This window comes from Lathamus discolor, chromosome Z (assembly GCF_037157495.1).
Source record: "Lathamus discolor isolate bLatDis1 chromosome Z, bLatDis1.hap1, whole genome shotgun sequence".
NCBI classification, from domain to species: Eukaryota; Metazoa; Chordata; class Aves; order Psittaciformes; family Psittacidae; genus Lathamus; species Lathamus discolor.
The window spans coordinates 62588094-62608677 of NC_088909.1; the positions used below are offsets into that span (position 1 = coordinate 62588094).

General features: G+C 34.6%; 1 protein-coding gene across 1 annotated transcript in view; it reads left to right on the forward strand.

The window, feature by feature from the left end:
- ADAMTS19 (ADAM metallopeptidase with thrombospondin type 1 motif 19) overlaps positions 1-20584 on the forward strand; it is a 144585-nt gene that overhangs the window by 75729 nt on the left and 48272 nt on the right. The window contains exons 8-11 of the mRNA XM_065663858.1: positions 1250-1355; positions 11351-11491; positions 12666-12816; positions 18586-18687. Of these exons, the coding sequence (XP_065519930.1) occupies positions 1250-1355; positions 11351-11491; positions 12666-12816; positions 18586-18687 (500 nt within the window). The remainder of the gene's footprint in view (positions 1-1249; positions 1356-11350; positions 11492-12665; positions 12817-18585; positions 18688-20584) is intronic.

Below are 20584 nucleotides of genomic sequence, written 5' to 3' on the forward strand. Positions count from 1 at the left end.
TGTTTTGCCTTTTTTTGTAACCCAAATTATTTTTACTCCTGCTTAATTTTTTCTCCCATCTTTGGAAAGAAATAATAAACGTTGGAATATTCTGCCTTATTCACGTCTAATCTGGGATTTTTTTCGTTCAGTCCTAAGCAACATTTTTTGTCACGAGTTCTATGTCAAAGAACTTTCAGCCAGCTCGGTTAAGAGCAGCATTGCCAGACTAACAACGGGCTTACTACTTGAATTTTGTGTTGTGGATGAGGCATTGTGCTTACAGGCTGACAAATACTTGGATTCTAAGAAGAATGACTTTTATCTTGTTATGTTATCTTATTATGACTAAATTTCAAACACTGTCAAACATTTCAAACTTGACCTTTACATACAAACATCCAGCAAACATTTTGGTCCAGAGGGCACCATTCCATTAAAAGGATGTTCCTGGGAAGAAGGCCAAACACTTGAAACAGCGTTTTGATTGCTTACTTTGAAATTTCAAACAACGAGTGACAATAGGTCCCCACTAAATATATTTGTGGTCTGGAAAAAGTCACTTTTACTCAAATTAAGCTACATATTCCTCAAGCTTTTACAATTACAGACATTTTACTTTTTAGAAGCTGAACTTGAACTCACAAGCCTACCATTCAGGCTTCTATTTTTTTTGAAAACTTAGGTATCACATAGTAGAGGCATTATAACCTGTACAATGAATGTGTTTGCCAGGCTGCAGACTCCTGTGGATTCTTCTCTGACTCTCTTACGCATTTTTTAAATCATCAACATGCTGAACATTGTCTCACTACTTAACAATGATAATGGGGAGGGTATGGCTCTGTGCTTTGTTTTCTGTTCTTCTAAGTCAGTCAGAGGAAATACCTATTCTGATTTCTGTCCTATAGCTGTAGACATCTATTTTCATTTACAGTAGTATCAATACACATATGTATGTTCTATCACATCTCATTAAGGTACCTAGCAATGCTTTTAAAGCATACAATTTCTGCACATTGCAGTCTTTATAATCATATTGTTGTGATTTGTTCACTGGTTGTGATTTGTTTGCTATCTTTTATCCAATTCTGTGCTAAAATCGGTTGTTCTGCCTTACAAGTAAGTAAACCTTTGTCAGATGTCTGTTTATATATTTGGATGGCACTTACCAGAATAAGGTTTCAGATCTGTTTGGGCTCAATAATGCCATAATACACACAGATAGTGATAACAAAAAATAATTCATTGTGGTGGTTGTGTTTCCTAGGTATAGCATATCTAAGTGGAATGTGCAGTGAAAAACGAAAATGTATAATTGCCGAGGACAATGGTTTGAATCTTGCTTTTACTATTGCCCATGAAATGGGTCACAAGTAAGTATGTGGATAAGAAACCCTAGTATTCATTTGCATGTCATATTACTCTGATTTGACTAATTTGATTGTGTATTTTAGTTTTTCCTTCCTCTTTCAGAAATGCTTTTTAAATTTTATGGAAAATTTGAAAAACAGTGTTTTTGTTAATAATAATAGTGACATCTGTTGATACATAGTATGTAAATTAAGAAAATGTTTACAACTTGGAGTAATACAGATGTCTTTATAGCTACACAAAAACCAGGTTAGCTGGGAGGACTGACATCGTCTAGAGGAAAAACAGGTGCCCCAAGATGTTTTTTCTTCTGGGACTGTGATATTGTGTATCAGATCCAGCTCTGACTATTGTTGCCAACAAACATTTTAATGAGACCATGAGTTGGAAGAGCCTTCATTTAATTTGGCTTTCTCAGGATAGATCCGGTTAAAGTGTATAATGGTCACTGGTCATCGTAACATTAATATTGTTTCTTCCTCCCCTTAATAGAAAAGAATGACAAAGTGCAGGTGAAGATAACTTTCCTTTACGATTGGACTAGGTGTTTTTACTCATGCCAAGAGGAATACTTTGAAGCAAAATGGAAAATTTCTCAAATTGCAGTAATCAAATATGTTAGTAAAAGTTTTAATTCTTGTCTTCAGTACTTGCTGAAGAAACATAAATAGGAGAGGTCTTATTTTTAAATAAAATAAAATAAAAGGGAGGTGTGTATTAATCTGTCATTTTTACCTGTAATGTCTGTTCCAGGTATCTGTGTATACATTTTTAGAATAGCAGCTTCAAAGTGTTGACAGAGAGGGATGTTTTGTTAAATCCTTTGAACCTCTGTGCATTGAAGTTAAGTATCTTAGGACAAACACTCTGAATTGAAAGTGATTTGATTTAAGTTTGGTCAGAGCTGAGAATGGATGTCATTGCATCTAATGTTGAAACATGAGTGGATTACAAGAAAGAATTGAAACTTAAAATATTTCTGTTTAAAATTTGTTCTGTATGCAAAATAAGCAGATTCAGAGCAATTATGTAACTTGTTAGATGCTGTGTGAAATCGATATTTTCTGTTTTTTCTCTTTTTGAATTTTCCTAACTGCAGAAAGCAACTCCAGGTTAGTATGACCCAACCTGTTTGAGTGATACTTATGATAAAGGAAAGACTTCAAAAGAAAAATCTGTTATTTGTTTGTGTTTTGTAGCCATATGCTCTGCTTTTACCTTTTTAGTTTTTTTTACTGTAGTAGTGTTTGCTAATAATGAAAGAGAGGAATGGCTAGAAGAAGACACATTTCTGTACACTTGTTCCTATTACAGTAAACCAAGGATAAAGGGAAAGAAACAGTAATTGAATATGATCTGCAGATAAGTTCACTGGTGGAGTAAATTAGAAAATTTATTGAGTCAGGTATGATAATATCAGATATTTTAGAGAAATATAAGTACTGCTTTATGCTCACAATAGAAATATGTTTAGAGAATAAAACTTGAAGGTGCAATTTCTGGATTTGAAAAAGAGAGGTATTGTGATCACAAAGAAGTGTAGTACTTTATGCTTCCTGAGAAATGGTGATGTACAAAATCCTAGATGCAGAAAATGGGAAGTAGGTATAAAATTCTTGCAAAGTTATGGGTGATGTGTTGGTTCTGCATGAGCAATTTTGAGAATGTGAGATACTGATTTTATGAAGAAGTTTATGTCTTGCAGCAGATAAATCAGATCTATCTTTGACATTCTGAGAGCTGCTCTATGAGAAACAGTATCCGTAACAAGTTGGACAGGGAAGCTCACTGTTGCTCCCCAGCAGTTCCTCCAAGACTGCTGCTCAGGCCAGGCTCTATAACCCTTGTTGTATTCGGCAGCAGCCTGACTGTCAGAGGTGTTGAGTTTTAACTGTTTTGACTGATTTTCATCATTATTGAGTTTTTTGTTCCAATAAAATTATTGTTGACTGTCAACTGAAGTGCAGACACAGGAACCTAACTTTGGAAAGCGCACTTGCAATTTGCAAAATTAAGCTTTAGAATTATTTTTAAAGCACATGCAAAACAAATTACAAGAAAATATCTTTTCCATACATGTATTTGTGTCATTGACACGTTTAGAGAGAAATGGCTGTGCTTTTCTGCAGTTTGTGCCTAGCTGCAGAAAAATTGACATATTTTTATATTATTTTTTGTATTTTTTTAATACTTGTGGTAACATTTTCTATCCTGTTTATTCAAAAATGCTCACTTTACAGGAAGTTTTATTTATATAGTACTTGTTTGATAAGAAACTGCTTTTATTAAATTTACTCTTTATCAAGAAAGATACAATGCTTCCCCTTTTGTTTGTTACTTACTTTATTGTTTTTATAAAAGGCAGTAGGGGATTTTCACTTTGTATTGAATTTTAGCATTATATGTTCTTTATTTCAAAAATGATTTTTATGAGAATAATCCCACTAATTTAATCACAAATGCTGCCTTTTTTACTATTAGGTTGGGAAAAGGATTCATAAGATAGCTTTTCAGAACTATTGCAATAAAAAACCCACAGTGCGCTGTGTTTTTAAAAATAGATTTTTTTTTTTTTTATTATTAGTATTTTATTGCATTTCAAAGCATCTATTAGATGTTCAACCATACAGGCCGGACAACTCAATACGCCTCCAATGACAGTAAATGCAAATCAGTGGCAAAAAATAGCGTTGTCCCAATAGAGTCACAAGGTTCTTGACATCACCTTTGATTCTGTCATTCAATTTTTGTGCTTTATTAGGTAAGTTCTTTAAAAACCGATAGTCTCCAATCTTCCTGCGTGTGTATCAAAGCAGGCATCTGTGTTCTGAACTCATGAAGTTATGCTGATTTAAATCAGCCTAGGATCTTAGTGGGCAGATGGATAAGTCTTACCAAACTTGCCAGTGGTCTGGAAATTGCCCAACAAAATAAATTTGCAATTAGAGATGACAGAAAATGCAGTTGGCTACATATCATGCATTTCCATTTACTCAGACTCTCAAAATCTACATAGTGATTCAAAACCATGAAAAAAAATGGTTTTGCTTAGTCCAGTTCTAAAAACAGAGGCTCAGTAAAGATCTTCTTACTCAGTAAAGATCTTCTTACTTTCTGCAAGCACATCACAATACCTAACAGAAATCAAGCTGCAATAGCCTTTTGGCTAGAAAGCTGAAGAAACAGCTTAGGAAGAAATGAATCACTGAGACAGTGAAGTAAGCCTACATCAGCGTTTTTAGTAAGTTAAGTTTAGATTAATCAACTTTCTCTCTAGCAAGATATCAGGCTCCCATTTCTCCTAGACTATAATATGCCAGCATAGATTTAGAGTTAACTCTCCTTAGAACAGCATTTGTAAACTCAGCCGCTAGTGACTGAACATCCTACAGGATGCATAGGCTTAATTGATAGTCTAATACATTTAAAATAGCTGTAAAAAAGTTGGCAAGATATCATCATAATGTCAGTGTTTTATGTTTTTGTTAACAAGGAAAGCTTTTCTTTTTTTTTGTCTATTCATTGAGTAAGTGATAGCCTAGTCTTTTTTCCTGAATACATATTTTCTTCAATTTGGAGAAATGTCATATGTCAGTGTTTTTCATTGGCATAAGATTAAAGACATAAAGTGCAGACGTAATTGTTTATCTGAAAGTACAGCCATTTGCGGGATGTGGCATGGGCATCGTATTTACCAGAAGTGGATAGTTTCCCTATATTACATTCTGTCTAAAAAAAACAAACCTTCAATGACAAGTAGTATCTGTCTTCATGTTATGATGCTAAATACATCTGCCACATCAAAGCTTTAAATTATTCATATACTTAAGTCAAAAGACCATGGCAAGGTGCTATATCTAGATCCAACTTCTTGAAGCGTGATAGAAGTTGTTGGAGTAATAGAGAAGAATACAGAAACAGACATTTAGCAAAAGATACAAACTCTGCTGGACGTATGCAGTATATGTTAATGTCTGTATGTTAATATACATTTTGTATTTTTTACCTAATTGTTTTAAGATAGATAGGCTACATCCTAGAGAATGATCAATGGTTCATAAAACAGAAATATTCATTGCATAAACATCATTTTTTTATTCTTCTCATCAAATTATTAACAAGAAGATTGAGGTTTCCTTGTCTAATAGACTTTTCCTTAGAAGACAGTGTTTTTCCAAAAGAAATAATCTTCTACGTTTTACCATCATAGTTTTTCTGCAGCTGGGTTACTTGTGTTGCAATTCATTCAGCCTAAATAATTCATTTACAAGTACTAACGATGTGTCTTATCACATTTATGCAATGACTTGTGAAGCCCTTATGTATTTTAGAATGCTCGTGAAAAAAATAATAAAGGTTTACTTCACCAGCTGGGCTAAACAAAAGAAAACAAAATATTTTAATGCATTTTTTTGCATTAATTCTGTAAAATGGCTGATAGAAACCTGCTGCTAGCCCATTTGGTTAATTTTCCATATAAAGACAGCAGCGTGATAAAAGTTTTTTTGTTTAAAATCTGCAGTCTAAGAACTAACAAACTAGTCCAGCTTCTGTTTTCCTGTCAGTAATAGTCAACGAGTGGTGTTATTTTCACTTAATCAAATACATCTGTGTGATACAGTGATATGCAAGATTTCATATTACACAAATTCTTGTGACAATCTTTGTACTATTAAATGCCATATACAGATCTAAACCTTGGCATTTCCAAATCTATAAAAAGTTTTGATCATTCTAACATAATATTGTGTGTAGTTATGACAAAAAAGAAAACAATGGAAACAATAGGGAACATAACACTTTGTAATTAATAATGATTTTTAATTTTTTTTTTTAATTAATACAATCCATTATAGGTTTGTGATTTATTTGCTAGAATTGAAGAAAAACTATAGGTTAATAATTGCAATAAATTTACAAATGCTGTGTCACAATCATTTATAAAAAAACAAATTCTGTAAGAAATCACATGGCAGCCTGATCCCATCCCACATCACAGGCATGAATTGGCAGCAGCACTCAGGGACTTACTGTCTCCTTCACAAGGGGAAAGTTTTTTTCAATAATTTTCATTCTGACTTGAGTTTAAACTAGTACTATTACCCTGAATCCGCAGTTTATACTCATCACTCCTCTGCTGCTTACCTCATGGGCTGACCTCTTATCTTTTAGGATTTCTGAATCTACTATAATCTACTATACTATACTATACTATACTGAATATTCAGCAACCTACCCCTATTTCGTTGGGTACTTGCTCTCATGCTTTTCCTCATCCATCTCTTATCTCCTAACCTCTTTCACTGTTAGTGACTGCCTGAATGGTAGTAATTATCTTTAATCTTTTTAATTCTAGCTGCTTTCTTTTATTCACAGATAGACCTAAAGTAATTCTCTACATCCATCTGAATTCATGTTATTATTTGCTCATATATGAAGTTTTTGATACTACTTAGTCTTTGTGCTGCATTGCATGTTCTAGCTTAATAGCATCATTCTTGTTCAGCTCCACTACCGTGCTTTTAAGTGGAAAAAGATGGTGATCACTTGCCTTTTGCAAAGCACAAAGAAAATAATGAATAAATAATAAAAAGCTTTTCACCTGAAAGAGGGCTGGGTCACTGAGCAAATGATGACATGAATGTCGGACATGTAGGAGACTTTTGGAGTCATATAGTGAGAATACAAAATAGCACTTTACAATGCTGACCTAATTCTTTCCAAAAGATGAGTGCATAGCCTTGTTTAACTTATTTAAATATAGTATAATGACTGAGGAACCTTTGTTGAGCCTTGAAAGAGCTTTTATTTCTTAATACTCAACTAAAATCAAATCAAATCAAAGTGTGGTACTTGGTATTTTTTTTTGTGGGGGTTGACACTGGAAGGCATTTTGTGCCTGTAAGCCTATAACCTATTCCCTTGGTTGCAGGAGAAGTGCTGTCATCTATCTTGAATCCAGCTGTATGCATATAATTGCAGCAGGAGTGCATTGTAAAATAATATTTTTTTAACTGAAAAAAATGCACTAATATTTGTCTCCTGCTTTCGGTCACCTGAATTGTTAGCTCTGACGTTCAAGCAGAGCGATGTTAAGGGTTTTCCTTTGTGGTGTTCCTACTGCACATTAAACATCAATAGGGATCATCTTCAAAATTTAGTAGAGATTGTTCCAACTTTCTGCATGATATCACAAAAAAAATCTGGCAGTGTTTTTTAAACAAGTTTTAGAAGTTTTATTAGATAAAAATATTTTTTTCAGTTGACTTGACAACCATGTATAATGTAAGTGGGGTTTATTTGACCAAGGCTCTTTTTCAAAATACTTTTAAACTGAGATTATTAAAATACAGTTTAATTTCATAGTCTGAGTTGAAATATTGCTAATATTTGAGTTAGGGAATGCACTCCATAGGATGTTTCCTACTTCCATATGTCATCTGCCATATATAGTCTCTTACCAGAATGGGTGGAGTATTTTTGTGTATCATTGAAAAAAATAACACTCCTGTTCTTATAAAAGAATTTATATCTATATAGATATCATCAACTACTTTGAAGTACATCGCTGTTGTCTTTGTTAATTATGTTTTTTCGGACTGTTACAAAGTTTTCCTCTTACTCCAAACCCACTATCTTCCTCCCACATGCATATGGTGGTGTTTTGCATGAGTTTGAATGATAACAGCTGTAGCTGAGAAGAGCTTATAGACAGAAACAGCAATGTGCCCAATACTAGCATAATAAACTCTACAGGAAGAGCACAGAACAGCACCTTACACAGACAGTTTCTGCTGTGCCTTTGTTTTAGTGAAAGCATATAGTTGTCTCCTTCCTGTAGACAGTGCAGCAAGGAAGGCTAGCAAATGCCATGAGCACAAGTGTGGGCATTGAATATCGTTATACCATTGACTGTTAATGAAGAAGCTGCTACACATGCTTACTTTACATACTCTCTTGCTGGAGAAGGTCACAATGACTGTTCACCTTCTTTCTTTCACCACACACATTATGTGGTGTACTGATAGAAATCAGGAATCAATACTACTCCATATATACTTTTATGTGGTCTTGGAATTGAAACTAGGTCATATAAAAATACCGTACTATACCATACCATAGAAGAGATCAACGGTACACACTGAGGAAAAGATTTCTAGTAATTTTTAAGAGCAGGTTCTATTGCTACTTTAGCATATTTCTTGTGTATTGTTTTGCAATGTACTTAGTTCTTGTTGGCATAATAACCTGTACTTCCTTTTTGAAGTAGCTGTTCATTCAGGTAGTCAAAGGCTTTGATACTGGTCTTCACTATTTGCTGGATATTTTGTAATGTGTACTTAGTTTGGAGGTGAAAGCATATTGAAGAATAAACTCTATTGGATTAGTGCAGATACTTTGAACTACATTTGAATGTCAAAGCAGATTAGAAATGCTATGAAAGAATAGCATCTGAAGTATTGGAAGATGGTTGAAATTATATTTTTTTTATTAGCGTTTAATGTTGCTGATATAATGTTGCTTATATAGTTGTTATAAGTACAACAGTTACAACTTCACAGACAATTTTGTCCTCAGAATTCATGTACTGGTAGACTACACAGAACACTTCTTTGGTAGTAGATTGGAAAAAAGGGTTACACTGATGTTTGTATGTGATGTTGGCTAGTGAAACTGGTTTTTGAAACAGGAAAGGTCTTGGTTAAGCTCAGCACACATTTTTCTCGGTGATTTTAAGGACTAGTTTATGACAAAGTCTGACTTCAAGAATTGCTCTTAGAATATACTGTGGAAGGAATATAATAGTAATTTGAAATTATGTTTTGTTTGGTTTTCTTAATATTAAAATATTTTAAATAACATATATATGTGTTAATTTCCACTTAGCATAAATGGAGACATCATTCTATAATTCTGTAATAAGCCGTATCACGAAATTATATGTACTTATGTCGTGGTTTAAGCCCAGCCACGCAGATCGCTCTCTCACTCCCCCCACCCTTCCTTCTCTCCCACTCCTGGAGGGATGGGAAGGAGTATCGAAAGAATGTAACTCCCATGGGTTGAGATAAGAACAGTCCAGTAACTAAGGTATAACACGAAACCACTACTGCTACCACCAATGATAATAATGATAAGGGAAATAACAAGGGAAGAGAATACAGCCACTCACCACCCGCCAACTGATACCCAGCCCGACCCAAGCAGTGATCTTACCCTTCCGGGTAACTGCCCCCCAGTTCTACATCCTGGGCATGATGTGCTGTGGTATGGAATACCTCTTTGGTCGGTTTGGGTCAGGTGTCCTGTCTCCACTTCCTCCCAGCTTCACCTCCTCCCTGGCAGAGCATGAGGCTCAGAAAGTCCTTGGTCAGAGTAAACATTACTGAGCAGCAACTACAAACATCAGTGTTATCAGCGCTGTTCCCAGGCCAAAAGTCAAAACCGCAGCACTGCATCAGCTACTGAGAAGGAGAAAAATGACTGCTACTGCTGAATCCAGGACAACTTATATGTTATAAATGCTTTATTTCAAATCATATTGTATATGATACTGATAACTGAGTACGTTTGCAGCAAGGAAGTATATAACTTGAAGCGCTGTAAGCAAACTATTTCTTGTGCAGTCAGCAAAGTAAAATCTCATCAGATTTTCTGTGTTCTTCCATAGTTCTTATGGATATCGCTCTTCAGATAAGGATGTCTCAAATTCTGTATGTGAGGCATGTAAAAAGAATGTAAGGAGAGTGAAAAGACATTTTTGTGTAGTTACTTTGTCCCATTCAGGTCATTCAGGAAAAGACAGAAATTGGGATGAGAGCTGGGATGAGAGTCAGTCGTATTTGTTTACCTCAGTTAGACAGTTTACAGCTAATAAAATTATCCACTTCATGCAGAAGCAGTTGTTCCAGTGCTCCAGATTGTGGAGTGTACACATCACTGGAAGAGGCTGAGCACCCTGATAAGCAAGATAAAGCCCTACATGGTGTTTAAATTCATGTCATTAGTAAACCCAAGGTCATGTAGGCTTGCAAGATGATATAAAATTTGATGTAATCATGAGGGATTTTGGGATAGAGTGGGGAAAAAAGTGAACTGGTGTTTTCAGTGATGGGTGGCAGGCTTTTTTGCCCTTTGGCACTGCAGTCTGGTGAAATATAGAGGAGGAATTATGTACTCTAGTTTTTCTATCAAGACAGCAAACTTCTCACATCTTTGCAGTGCCTAAGCAATTCGACTGCTCTTTGGCTGAAGGAAACAGTAAGAGGTATAAAGCTTTATTCATCCTAAAGTTTTGCTTTTCTGCAGCGCAGACTAGGGCTGCAAAATTCCAGCACCACTTTGAATCCAGTGCTCTGGACCGTAGTTCCATGCTCTTTTAAAAATCTTCAAAATCAGCCTAGAGTATTTCATTTATTTATCTTAATGCCAGTTAAGCATGTATCCACTTTGCTAGTTTTGAAACCTTCATTTTGATTGAAGTCTATCTTCTTCTTCTGTGTTTACTTTTTGTGAATGAGAGTCACAATGAGTCTTCATTTCAGTTGATGTAGTTAATGGTAACGAACAGAATCTTTGGAATTAAGATAGAATCACTGCCAAAGTATGGAACGATTCACTGATGTAAAAAAGTAAATTTCCAGTATTTCTGTTGCCCTTCAGCCTGAGAAGTACAGTTCATTAAACCTGAACTAGTTGTGCAGTTCTGAACATTCAAAAAGTTGCCCAAAGTATATGTTGAACAGCTCATTAGATAGTATCTTTCCCATCAAATGGATGAGGCTTCAATTTCACCTTGTAGTATAGAACTGTCCTCCACACACAATTCCATGAACTTGTGTGAAAGGTACCATGGAAAAACATCAGAAGAGAATTCTTACATATAATATGCATGAGTTTTTCATAACACTTGCAAGAGTTTTAACATATAAACATTTTGAAAACAACTTGTTATTTTGTTGTGCTTTGGTTTATTTTTAATAACTCCAAAATTCAGCATGGGGATAAACCACGACAATGACCACCCATCCTGTGCAGATGGTCTTCACATCATGTCTGGGGAGTGGATTAAAGGACAGAATCTTGGGGATGTTTCATGGTCTCAGTGCAGCAGGGAAGATCTGGAAAGATTTCTCAGGTATATCATTCAAGAAAACTCTTACTGTATGTCATGTACAGATAGCAGCAACAAATATAATGAAATAACAAGTTTTCAGTATTTTTACCACTTCTGTGGGAGATATCTGTTTGTATAAGCCATCAAAATAATTTTAATTGTCATGAACTATATAATATTTTACAGATTAAAATCTGATTTCAACAATTAATTGTATTTTTATATTTGCATGTGTTAAGGTACATCATTATACTTAGATATATTATATACATTTATACATGTGTAAATATATATTAATATCTTATGTATTGAAGAATGGTGGACCGTGAATGACCTATGAACATTATATAGGTTCTCTGATCTATCTTGTACTGTTTAATATCAAACCATGCAGTATAATTACATTATTTCAATTTTTAATAGAAATTTACTATGAAATATTTACTAGACAATAGTATACCCAAAAAACAAATTAAAACATTTAGTTTCATCTGTATGGATCTGCTCCCTAAAGCTCTGTTCCTTTATTAAGTTTAAACATTTAAGCAGTTCTCAAAGGTCTGCTTCATGACACTGGAATAGGTAGTATAAGTTAGATGTGTCAGTCTGACACATCTGTAGTGAATCTAGACAGAAATCAAAACCATGATTTGGTGCTTTAACAAACAGATTTAAGTATTTTCCTTTTTTTTTTTTTTAGTTTTTGAGAGAAGTTAAATTTGGCTACCAACTCAGAAATGTATGTTTTTAAAACATATACATATGTAATTTGAAATTATTAATTTGAGGTCCTCAATTCATATTTCAGGTACTTTGAGATGTGAAAACTAAGCTAGACACCTGCCTATGCATTATAAATTGTCTATTTTTCATAACTGTTTAAATCTCTGTCCAAGTCTTAACCAGTTCCTTAAATTTTGCACTAAAATGTTGTCCAGCACTTTCCTGAAATTCCTATTATAGCGTATAAATTATATTTCTTTCCTGCAAATGTGCAGCATTGGAAAAGACCGTTAACTTTTACCAAGTAAGCCATATTAATTTATACAAAGTAATTTCTCTGAATGACAGCAAACTGCTGCAAATGAAAAATCTTAAGAGTCTATATTTTTCTAATGTCAAATGCATGTTTAAGTCAGCGTGACAATCAGACTTTTTAGGATTGCTCAGCATATGAATCTTTGAATATTGCCAGGTCAAAGGCCAGTAACTGTCTGCTACAGACGAATCCTCAGAGCCTCAATTCTGTGATTATTCCCTCCAAGCTCCCGGGGATGACCTACACTGCAGATGAACAGTGTCAGATTCTGTTTGGACCAACAGCTTCCTTCTGCCAAGAAATGCAGGTAAGGATGAGTGTATACTTCAGAAAATATACCTACCAACTAATTTTTTCTGTGAGGGATATTTTGTTTGTGAGAAAGGGAACATAGTATCTTTCAAAAGAGAAGTTTATACTTTGCTATTTTCATTTTTTTATCTTGTAAGTCTTGATTTGGATCTCCAAACATCCTGAGTCATATTCTATCATACCATACCACTGATATCTTCTCTGTACTTTGGAAGAAAATGTCATAGTGTGAAGACACTTTGTGGCAGTGAATGGAGTATTTGCAATTTAATCCACTTGGGACCAGGTTTCATTTACAGGTTCAGTTTCATCACATTTTGGGTATTGAATTTCCCTATCTGACCTATATGTATACCTGCACACAGCACCAGAGTATACCTCTGAACATATGCTGCCACCCAGCAGTCCCTTATGAGCCCAAGTGGAGCTCTGCAGTGCCATGGCAGTAGGAGTTCCAGTACTTAAATGAGTTTGCTGACATAGATTTGTGTCATTGCATGAAACAGTGCCACTATATGTTAATATTGAAAAGACAGATTACTAAAATTGAATAGGTCCTGATGAATTTAAGGCCTAATGCTAGCAGACTTCGTATTGAAGAAGCATTTAAGGACTTTGAGAATGGTTTTAACAGAGAAAAATCATCCTTCTTTAGTGTGAACAGAACATTAAATATGCTGGATTCCTCAAGACAAGATGCATAGATATTACAAAAATGCATAAAGAACATGAAGTATGAATACATATGATAATATAGTGATGATAAGGAACCGTGAAATAAAATTTCATCAAAGACAGAGCAGTCAGCATGGAAATGTCAGGAGTATTTAATATGAAAGTATAATTCCTTACTCCAGTTCTTCAGTTCTCTTCGTCTTTCCCACTTGTACTCTTTTTAGCAAGTTTCAATGAAAGGAATAATTATCCTAAAGATTCTTAAAGGAAACATTGCAATACACATATGACTAGTGCATGCACAGTGAAAAACCCAAAATAAAAACAGAACAGGAGCTGTAGGATACTACGTAGTTATCATTCAAAATAATACTTACTGAAAGCATTTTTACTTTGAAAGATGAGCAATAGAACTCAGTGCAACAGTTCTACAGATGTTCCTAATTACTTCTAAGTGCTTTTTTCATGAATTGCAATCTGTTTCTTGTTTTTCAGTACTTTGTTTTCAATTACAATATGTTATTTTGGTTTCTCATTCTCTAGAAACCTATTTTGAACAAGAAAATGGTACAATGTTAGCCTGTTATTTCTTATAGGTCTTCTTTACCAGGTAAAAGAGTTTGAAAAGTAATTGAAGAGATAGTCAAAGCTGGAGACTTGCTGTTATATAATACCTTTACATGCTTTTCATTTCTCTGGGCACTTCTCCTTTAATACCTTTGTGCTTAGTTCTTATTCAGTCATTTCAATTCAGATAGCCAAGTGGTCCTGTGCCTGTTATGTTTCATTCACAGATTCTTCTCTTCAGGTCCTGACTCCAAGGTTTCTTTGGTTTTCGTTGTTATTTTATTTATGTTAGAAAGTTAAATTTAGTTAAGGCCACCCTGTTAGTGTTCAACTATTTGCACTGAGAGTAATTGTCCATTTCTAATAATCTTCAATCATTTTCTCCTTTTTGGGGGCATTTTTTATGTAAGAAAACACATTTTGGCTAAAACACTTATTCTTCCTTTTTTCTGCACTTTCTGGATCATTACTTTAAACTAAAACGGTTAGTTTAAGAAAAGTAGTAAATATTAGTATTAAGATACCATTGTAACTTAAATGCAAAGATAGGTATGTGTGCTTGCTTTGAAGAAAGAACCTGGTAATGATGCAAGACAATAAAAAAGGCCAGTGGTCTTTTCAACTAAAACCCTGCAATTTTTTTTCAGTTTTCTTCATAAAACAAGTTTGTTGCTTGATAACCTTATGGTCTTAACTGTAAGAAAAAGAAAACTTCGTAACAGTTTCTGAGAAAAGAGCAAAGGGAAGAGCCTTTTCACAAAAATCCTCTGCAAAACTGATAACCCTGAGCCAGAAATCATATAAACAAATACCGAACGACAAAATTATTGTAATGCATCTTGTTGTCCACAAGCCAGGAAATGAGAAAGAAACAGACTCCTTGAAGGTTCATTTAAACTTCAATAAATTCAACAATTTATAGAACCAGAAATACTCAGATACATTCTACTTGCTGAATAGTTCGTGCACTTCAGTGTAACTGTGAGAAGATTATGAAATATGTCAGAGTTTTAGGGTTTTTGTGACTGGAAGATAATTTGATGAGTAGACTTCAATGCAGTCTTTTACATTAAGCAAGTATGTAACAGTTTTTCAGGAAAGAAAGCAATTGGGTAGTAATGGAAAATAATTTTCTTAATGATCTAAAAATAATCTACAAATAATGTTGTTATTGAGCAGCACTTTTGTATCATTTACAGTCAAATTACATGGCAACCTCTCAGAAACAGTTCAGATGCCAATGATTTTCCCTAGTTATCAAGAATTCCTCTTTATAATTTAATAGTCATTTTCCTAAAGCAAAGGACTGAAGGGACCACTGAGGGCCTACTCCCATATATTCCTGAGTGAGTCCCTCCCACTTCTATTTCATGTGTCCAGACTTTTTTTCCTTTTCATCTTTATTTTAAAGACTTTTTTTTCATGCCCTAAGCAAAATTTATAGACCCTGAGAAAGTGTGAGTGGATCTCAGAATGTAAGATTTACACCATGTTACCATGCTTATCTTGTAAGGGAGCCAAATTTGCTTTTATGCCCATGATGTCTCACACAAGAATCAATTAGACCCTAACATTGTTTCACATAACAGATAGTGAGATCATGGCCCAGAAGTTGTTCTCTATGATTAAATGTGATTGTAGAACTTGACAACTTAATATAATTGTTGAACTATTACATGCTGGCTTTTAAGATTAAAGTCCAGGATGCGAACGCTATCTAGTCAGTTCCACTAAAACAATTCTTGTCATAACACAGCTGCAATTTTTGCAAAGAAGTGGAAGGCTGGTTATATTTCATGGTGATTTTTAAGGCATTTCAGGGAAAGATCACAATGAAAAGAACAAAAGTAATGAAATATTACAGCCCTGGTGAAATATCTGTCCTCATCTCCCACCACCACACTTTAAACAATCTTGACTTTGCACAAATACAGTTCTGAAATGTTCTTTTTGTCTGTAGTCCTTCCTCTCAACTGGACCATCTTTCCAAATACTTATATGGTTGGAAATGCATCCTTCTCGTGCACACAGACCTGCCTTACTTTTTACATTAATTAAAAAAAACCAACAAAAACCTACCCCAAGAGCTGGAACGACTTCTGCTATTTCTGTAGTACATTGTGACTTCATGTTGTATTTTACAAGATTTTGCTGTTAAAAATTCGTTCTCTCAGGAAAAACAAAACAAAACAAAATACTTTGTGTGTGCTTGGCAATATTGTGTTTTCCAGTGTACACACATTGAATTATTTTACAGATTGTGAATATCTAATATCACATATATAAGTTTATCATCTCCAATAACTCTTACTTCTCTGGCTAGTCTAAAAGATTTTAATGCCTGTTGAACTATGTTTGTGATAGATAACTAGTAAACCTCTGTGAATGTTAATAGCTATTTTGATTTTGACTGAAATCAAACTTCGTTCCCAGAGGAGTAAATTTCTTGTTTAGAAGTTTATGCTCAGAATTTGAAGTGATTGTAATATTGACACTGGCCTCCAGATTTTCTGTTAGTTTTCATATGTGCATATTTTTTTTTCCCCAGACATATGCAGAAATCCCCCAAATGTCAAAAGTTAAATTCTAACAGTAGTTCTCAATTCTCTTACTAGTGCAGCAGCAATACAATTTGAAGAATAAAGAGTAAGGATGATTTGTGATTTGTAAAGAGCCTATTTGTGATTTGACTGAAATGGAAAGCCCCAGAAAAAAAACTTACAAGTCATCCTCCATTTCTTTGGACTGGGGAATCACAAAGGCTAGGATGAAATGTTATAGTAATATTGAATGCTAATTTTAAAAATTGCCGAAGAGAAGCAAGTGGTTTTAGAACACAGTTCACTTAAGGCTCAAAGATGTTCCTGGCTGGGGAAGTTATGTTCATGGTTCGTAAGGAGGTGGTACACAAGTATTTGCAGAAACATGCAGATGTATACAAAACATATTAGCAAGTCAAGTGTCTTTACTTGATCTACTTTACACAGCTCAAATGCATTTATGTGGTCAGGTACCCAAATCCTTGTGAATCTGACCTCATGTTTTCCTGAGTTTAGAAGAGTTGTTTCCAGATTTGTAAGGAACTGTAAGTTTGTTGTCAGCCATTTTATAATGATATAAGATTTAGGGATATTAAAAAAAAAATAGATTAATTAGAAACATTCGATTAGCATATATTTTCGTGGAGTTGTTCCAACAGTATAGTTTGTTATTTCAAGGCTGGTATGGAAGCACTTTTTCATGAACATCTGATACTTTGTCTCATTGACATTTTCTTCCAAAACTGGCCCAGAAATTTTGCTTAGTTTTAGCTTTGAAGGTCTATCTTACAGTGCATGTTAAAAATAAAATAAGAAAAAAACCCAAATCAATTCTCCCATGAACAAGAACAGAAATTAGTTTGATATTTTAAAAACGCTTGGTAAAATAATCCAGAAATGGGACAAGACTTCTGTAGCTGTATTGTAGGATATGCATAGGCTATCAATTGTCTTATTAGTTCAAACTGCTACAATCTTTGACGTTTTTTGAAAGCTGATGCTACAGACATTTTTACATGCAAGACTCCCACTGGAACTGTGCTGTTCCCTGGTTTAGACACGATCTTTTGTTGAATTGCGTTTCCTGTGCCGTAAGGCTTTTTTCAAGGTAGCATAAGACTTATCACACATTTTCATGCATGGTATAAAAGGCAGAGACTCTTACTGGGTTTACCAATGTAACAAATAATTTCAGTTAGAAAAAGTTCTGGCAGCCCTGATTTCAGAAAAACAATTTATGTTATTCTGCCTGCAACCCATCTCCTGATCCTTCTTGCCCCTCTTTGGGAATACTATACATATTTGTAGGGAATCAGTCTGCACATGCAATAACATTCACGCCGCAATTGAGTTTCACATTCCCTCTGTACTCTTCCACCCAGTTTACTGTAAAGACAGCAAGGAGAATGAAATCATGACTGAAAACCATGGGAGAAGGAGGACTTTTTAGAGGAAAATAGGGAAAGCTGCCAAGGAAATCTGGGGTAATGTAAGCCAGCATTCTTCAAGGCTGAACTTTGTTTTGAGGAACATGTAACTATGATGTTCTGATGATGATGAAGGGGGACAGAATAAACAACTTTTCTTCCCACCTCTGAAATTCACCATTGACAACTACTGCAGTCATCTGCCTTCTCTTTTTCCCAGCAAAAATATTTCACCCTGATTTTTCAGTTTACTTTGTGTCTTCATTGTGGGTATCAGATTTGGTGGCTGTCTTGAGATATTTCTACAGGAATGAAGTAAGATAGCAGCAGTCATTTGAACGGTATGAACAATGGGGACTTGGAAGTCCTAGAGCAGTATAATTAGTAAAAGCCTTAAGCAGAATTTGTGCACTTTGGGTTTTGTGCATGTTGGACCTGTCTTTAAACATACTTCATTACCATCAAGCTGTTAACTTCATGACAACTTTAGTAGATTGCATGCAGAAAGTCTTGCATAACATAGATTTTGTGGTTATCCGTGTGTTTGGCTTTCAGCATGTCATTTGCACTGGGCTGTGGTGTAAAGTGGAAAGTGAGAAGGAATGCAAAACTAAACTGGATCCACCAATGGATGGAACAGACTGTGACACTGGAAAGGTATGTTTCTGGTGGAAAAGCAATATAAATTATATTGAACACCTAGCAGTTAAGGAAACAAGCTGAATAGGTCTTCGTATTTGTTTAAGTTCTTGCTGCTTACCTCATTTATAATAAAAATCATACATATATAGTTGATTATATTATGTATATGATATGATACATTATATATTACATATTACTTATTGTATGATATAGATATGATTTAGAAGTATGCTTCTCTAAAACAGTGAATTAAAAAAAGCCAAAGCGACAGATGTTTTGATGCTTACATGGTTTTATTTCAAATTTGGTCTGGTTTTGTATCCTATTTATGAATGGAATGCCATTACTGTAAACAGAAACATAAGCTTTCAAAGATAGATACAAAGTTCTCAGCTATGATTTAAGATTTAAGATTCCTCACCAGAGGAATTGATACAGAGTGTGTTTATCACAAGTGATAAACTTTGTAAATCACCATTTGTAGTGTCAGTGCATGTAAAAGAGTGATGTCATTGCAAGTATGCCATCAAAGACAAAGTAAATGGTCACCTAAAGTCAGACTTACATAAAATGCCCTTCAGGAGCTTTCTGGTTTGAATAATCTCTGTCATCTGTTTATTTAACTGCAAATAAAGATAAATAACCACAAATAGATAATAGAGACGAGCATGGATATATGTTGGGATTTTCATAATATTGTGCTGACAGCTGTCTCCCACAGGAGTGATTTGCTCTTTGGATTGTATTACATTCACCAGAACTGTCATCATCACCCTACAAAAGTAAACAAATCTATAAACTGACAGATAATATTGGATAATACACTTTTCCATACTAAAGGAAAAACAGGGCTTATTCTTTTTCATATCTTTAAAATAATGATATTTGCTGCAAACTTTTGATTTTGATAAATGCGTGTAGCTGATAATCTGTCTTGATATTTCTTTTCAGTATTTGGAAAGTCAGGGACAAGCCTTTTGTTTGATGTCGCAGTCTTTAGATTGAGACTAACATCCATGGTATGGAATGAGAAAGCAGTACCTCTTATTAAGACTACTCAAAATTTTCCCTGTGAAACCATTGCCATCGTGAACTGGGCACCCAAGATTAGTATGCGTTTTGCTCATTAATGTCTGACTTGTGAATAGAGATAATAGCAACTTCTTGCAGAGGACTCATTCTAACTGTGGGAACATTATTGGTAGTGACATGGGTCATAGGAAAGTCCAATGATGAAGGTATCACTGTTCTCTTTATTGTAGAGCTTAGCCAGCAGGGAGTAAATAATTACGGCTAAGACAAAGTACCAATTCTCATTCGAACAGCTCATTGAGCCTTGTGCCAGGCTCAGAGATCTCTTATGTCTAGCAGTAAAAAGCTAAGCAGACATCACTGAAGCATCTCAGAGGATTAGAAGGGATTATTCTTCTTTTTTTACTGTATTATCTGTCCAAAATGAGCTGCAGATTACACAGATCACTGGATTTGTTTTGGTTTAGTGATACTGTAGAGATGGAGTATTGTTGCCTTGTGCTCCTCTTAGGACCTTCTGAAGAGAGGGAAATTTCAGTTGCACAGCCTGTCCAGCATGGTTGATTTTAAGTCAAGGATTTATAAGCATCCCTCAGAGTCTACATTAGACAGATGCCATCTCTAGAGAAAAAACATGTTGCCTATTACATTGGAAGGAATATCTTTAAATAAATCTGAATATTTTTGGTCTCAAACATACAAGAGCATAACAAAATCTGTGGCATAATTATGCCATCATTGTAATGCCATGATTTAAGGAAAAAAATCGAGATCAATTGATCAGTGAAGACCAGTTTGAAACTGCAGGTGAAGCTTAAAATATCCAGATAAGGATTTACCACAGACAATGTGACAGTAATCCTAAAAATTACAAAAGCCT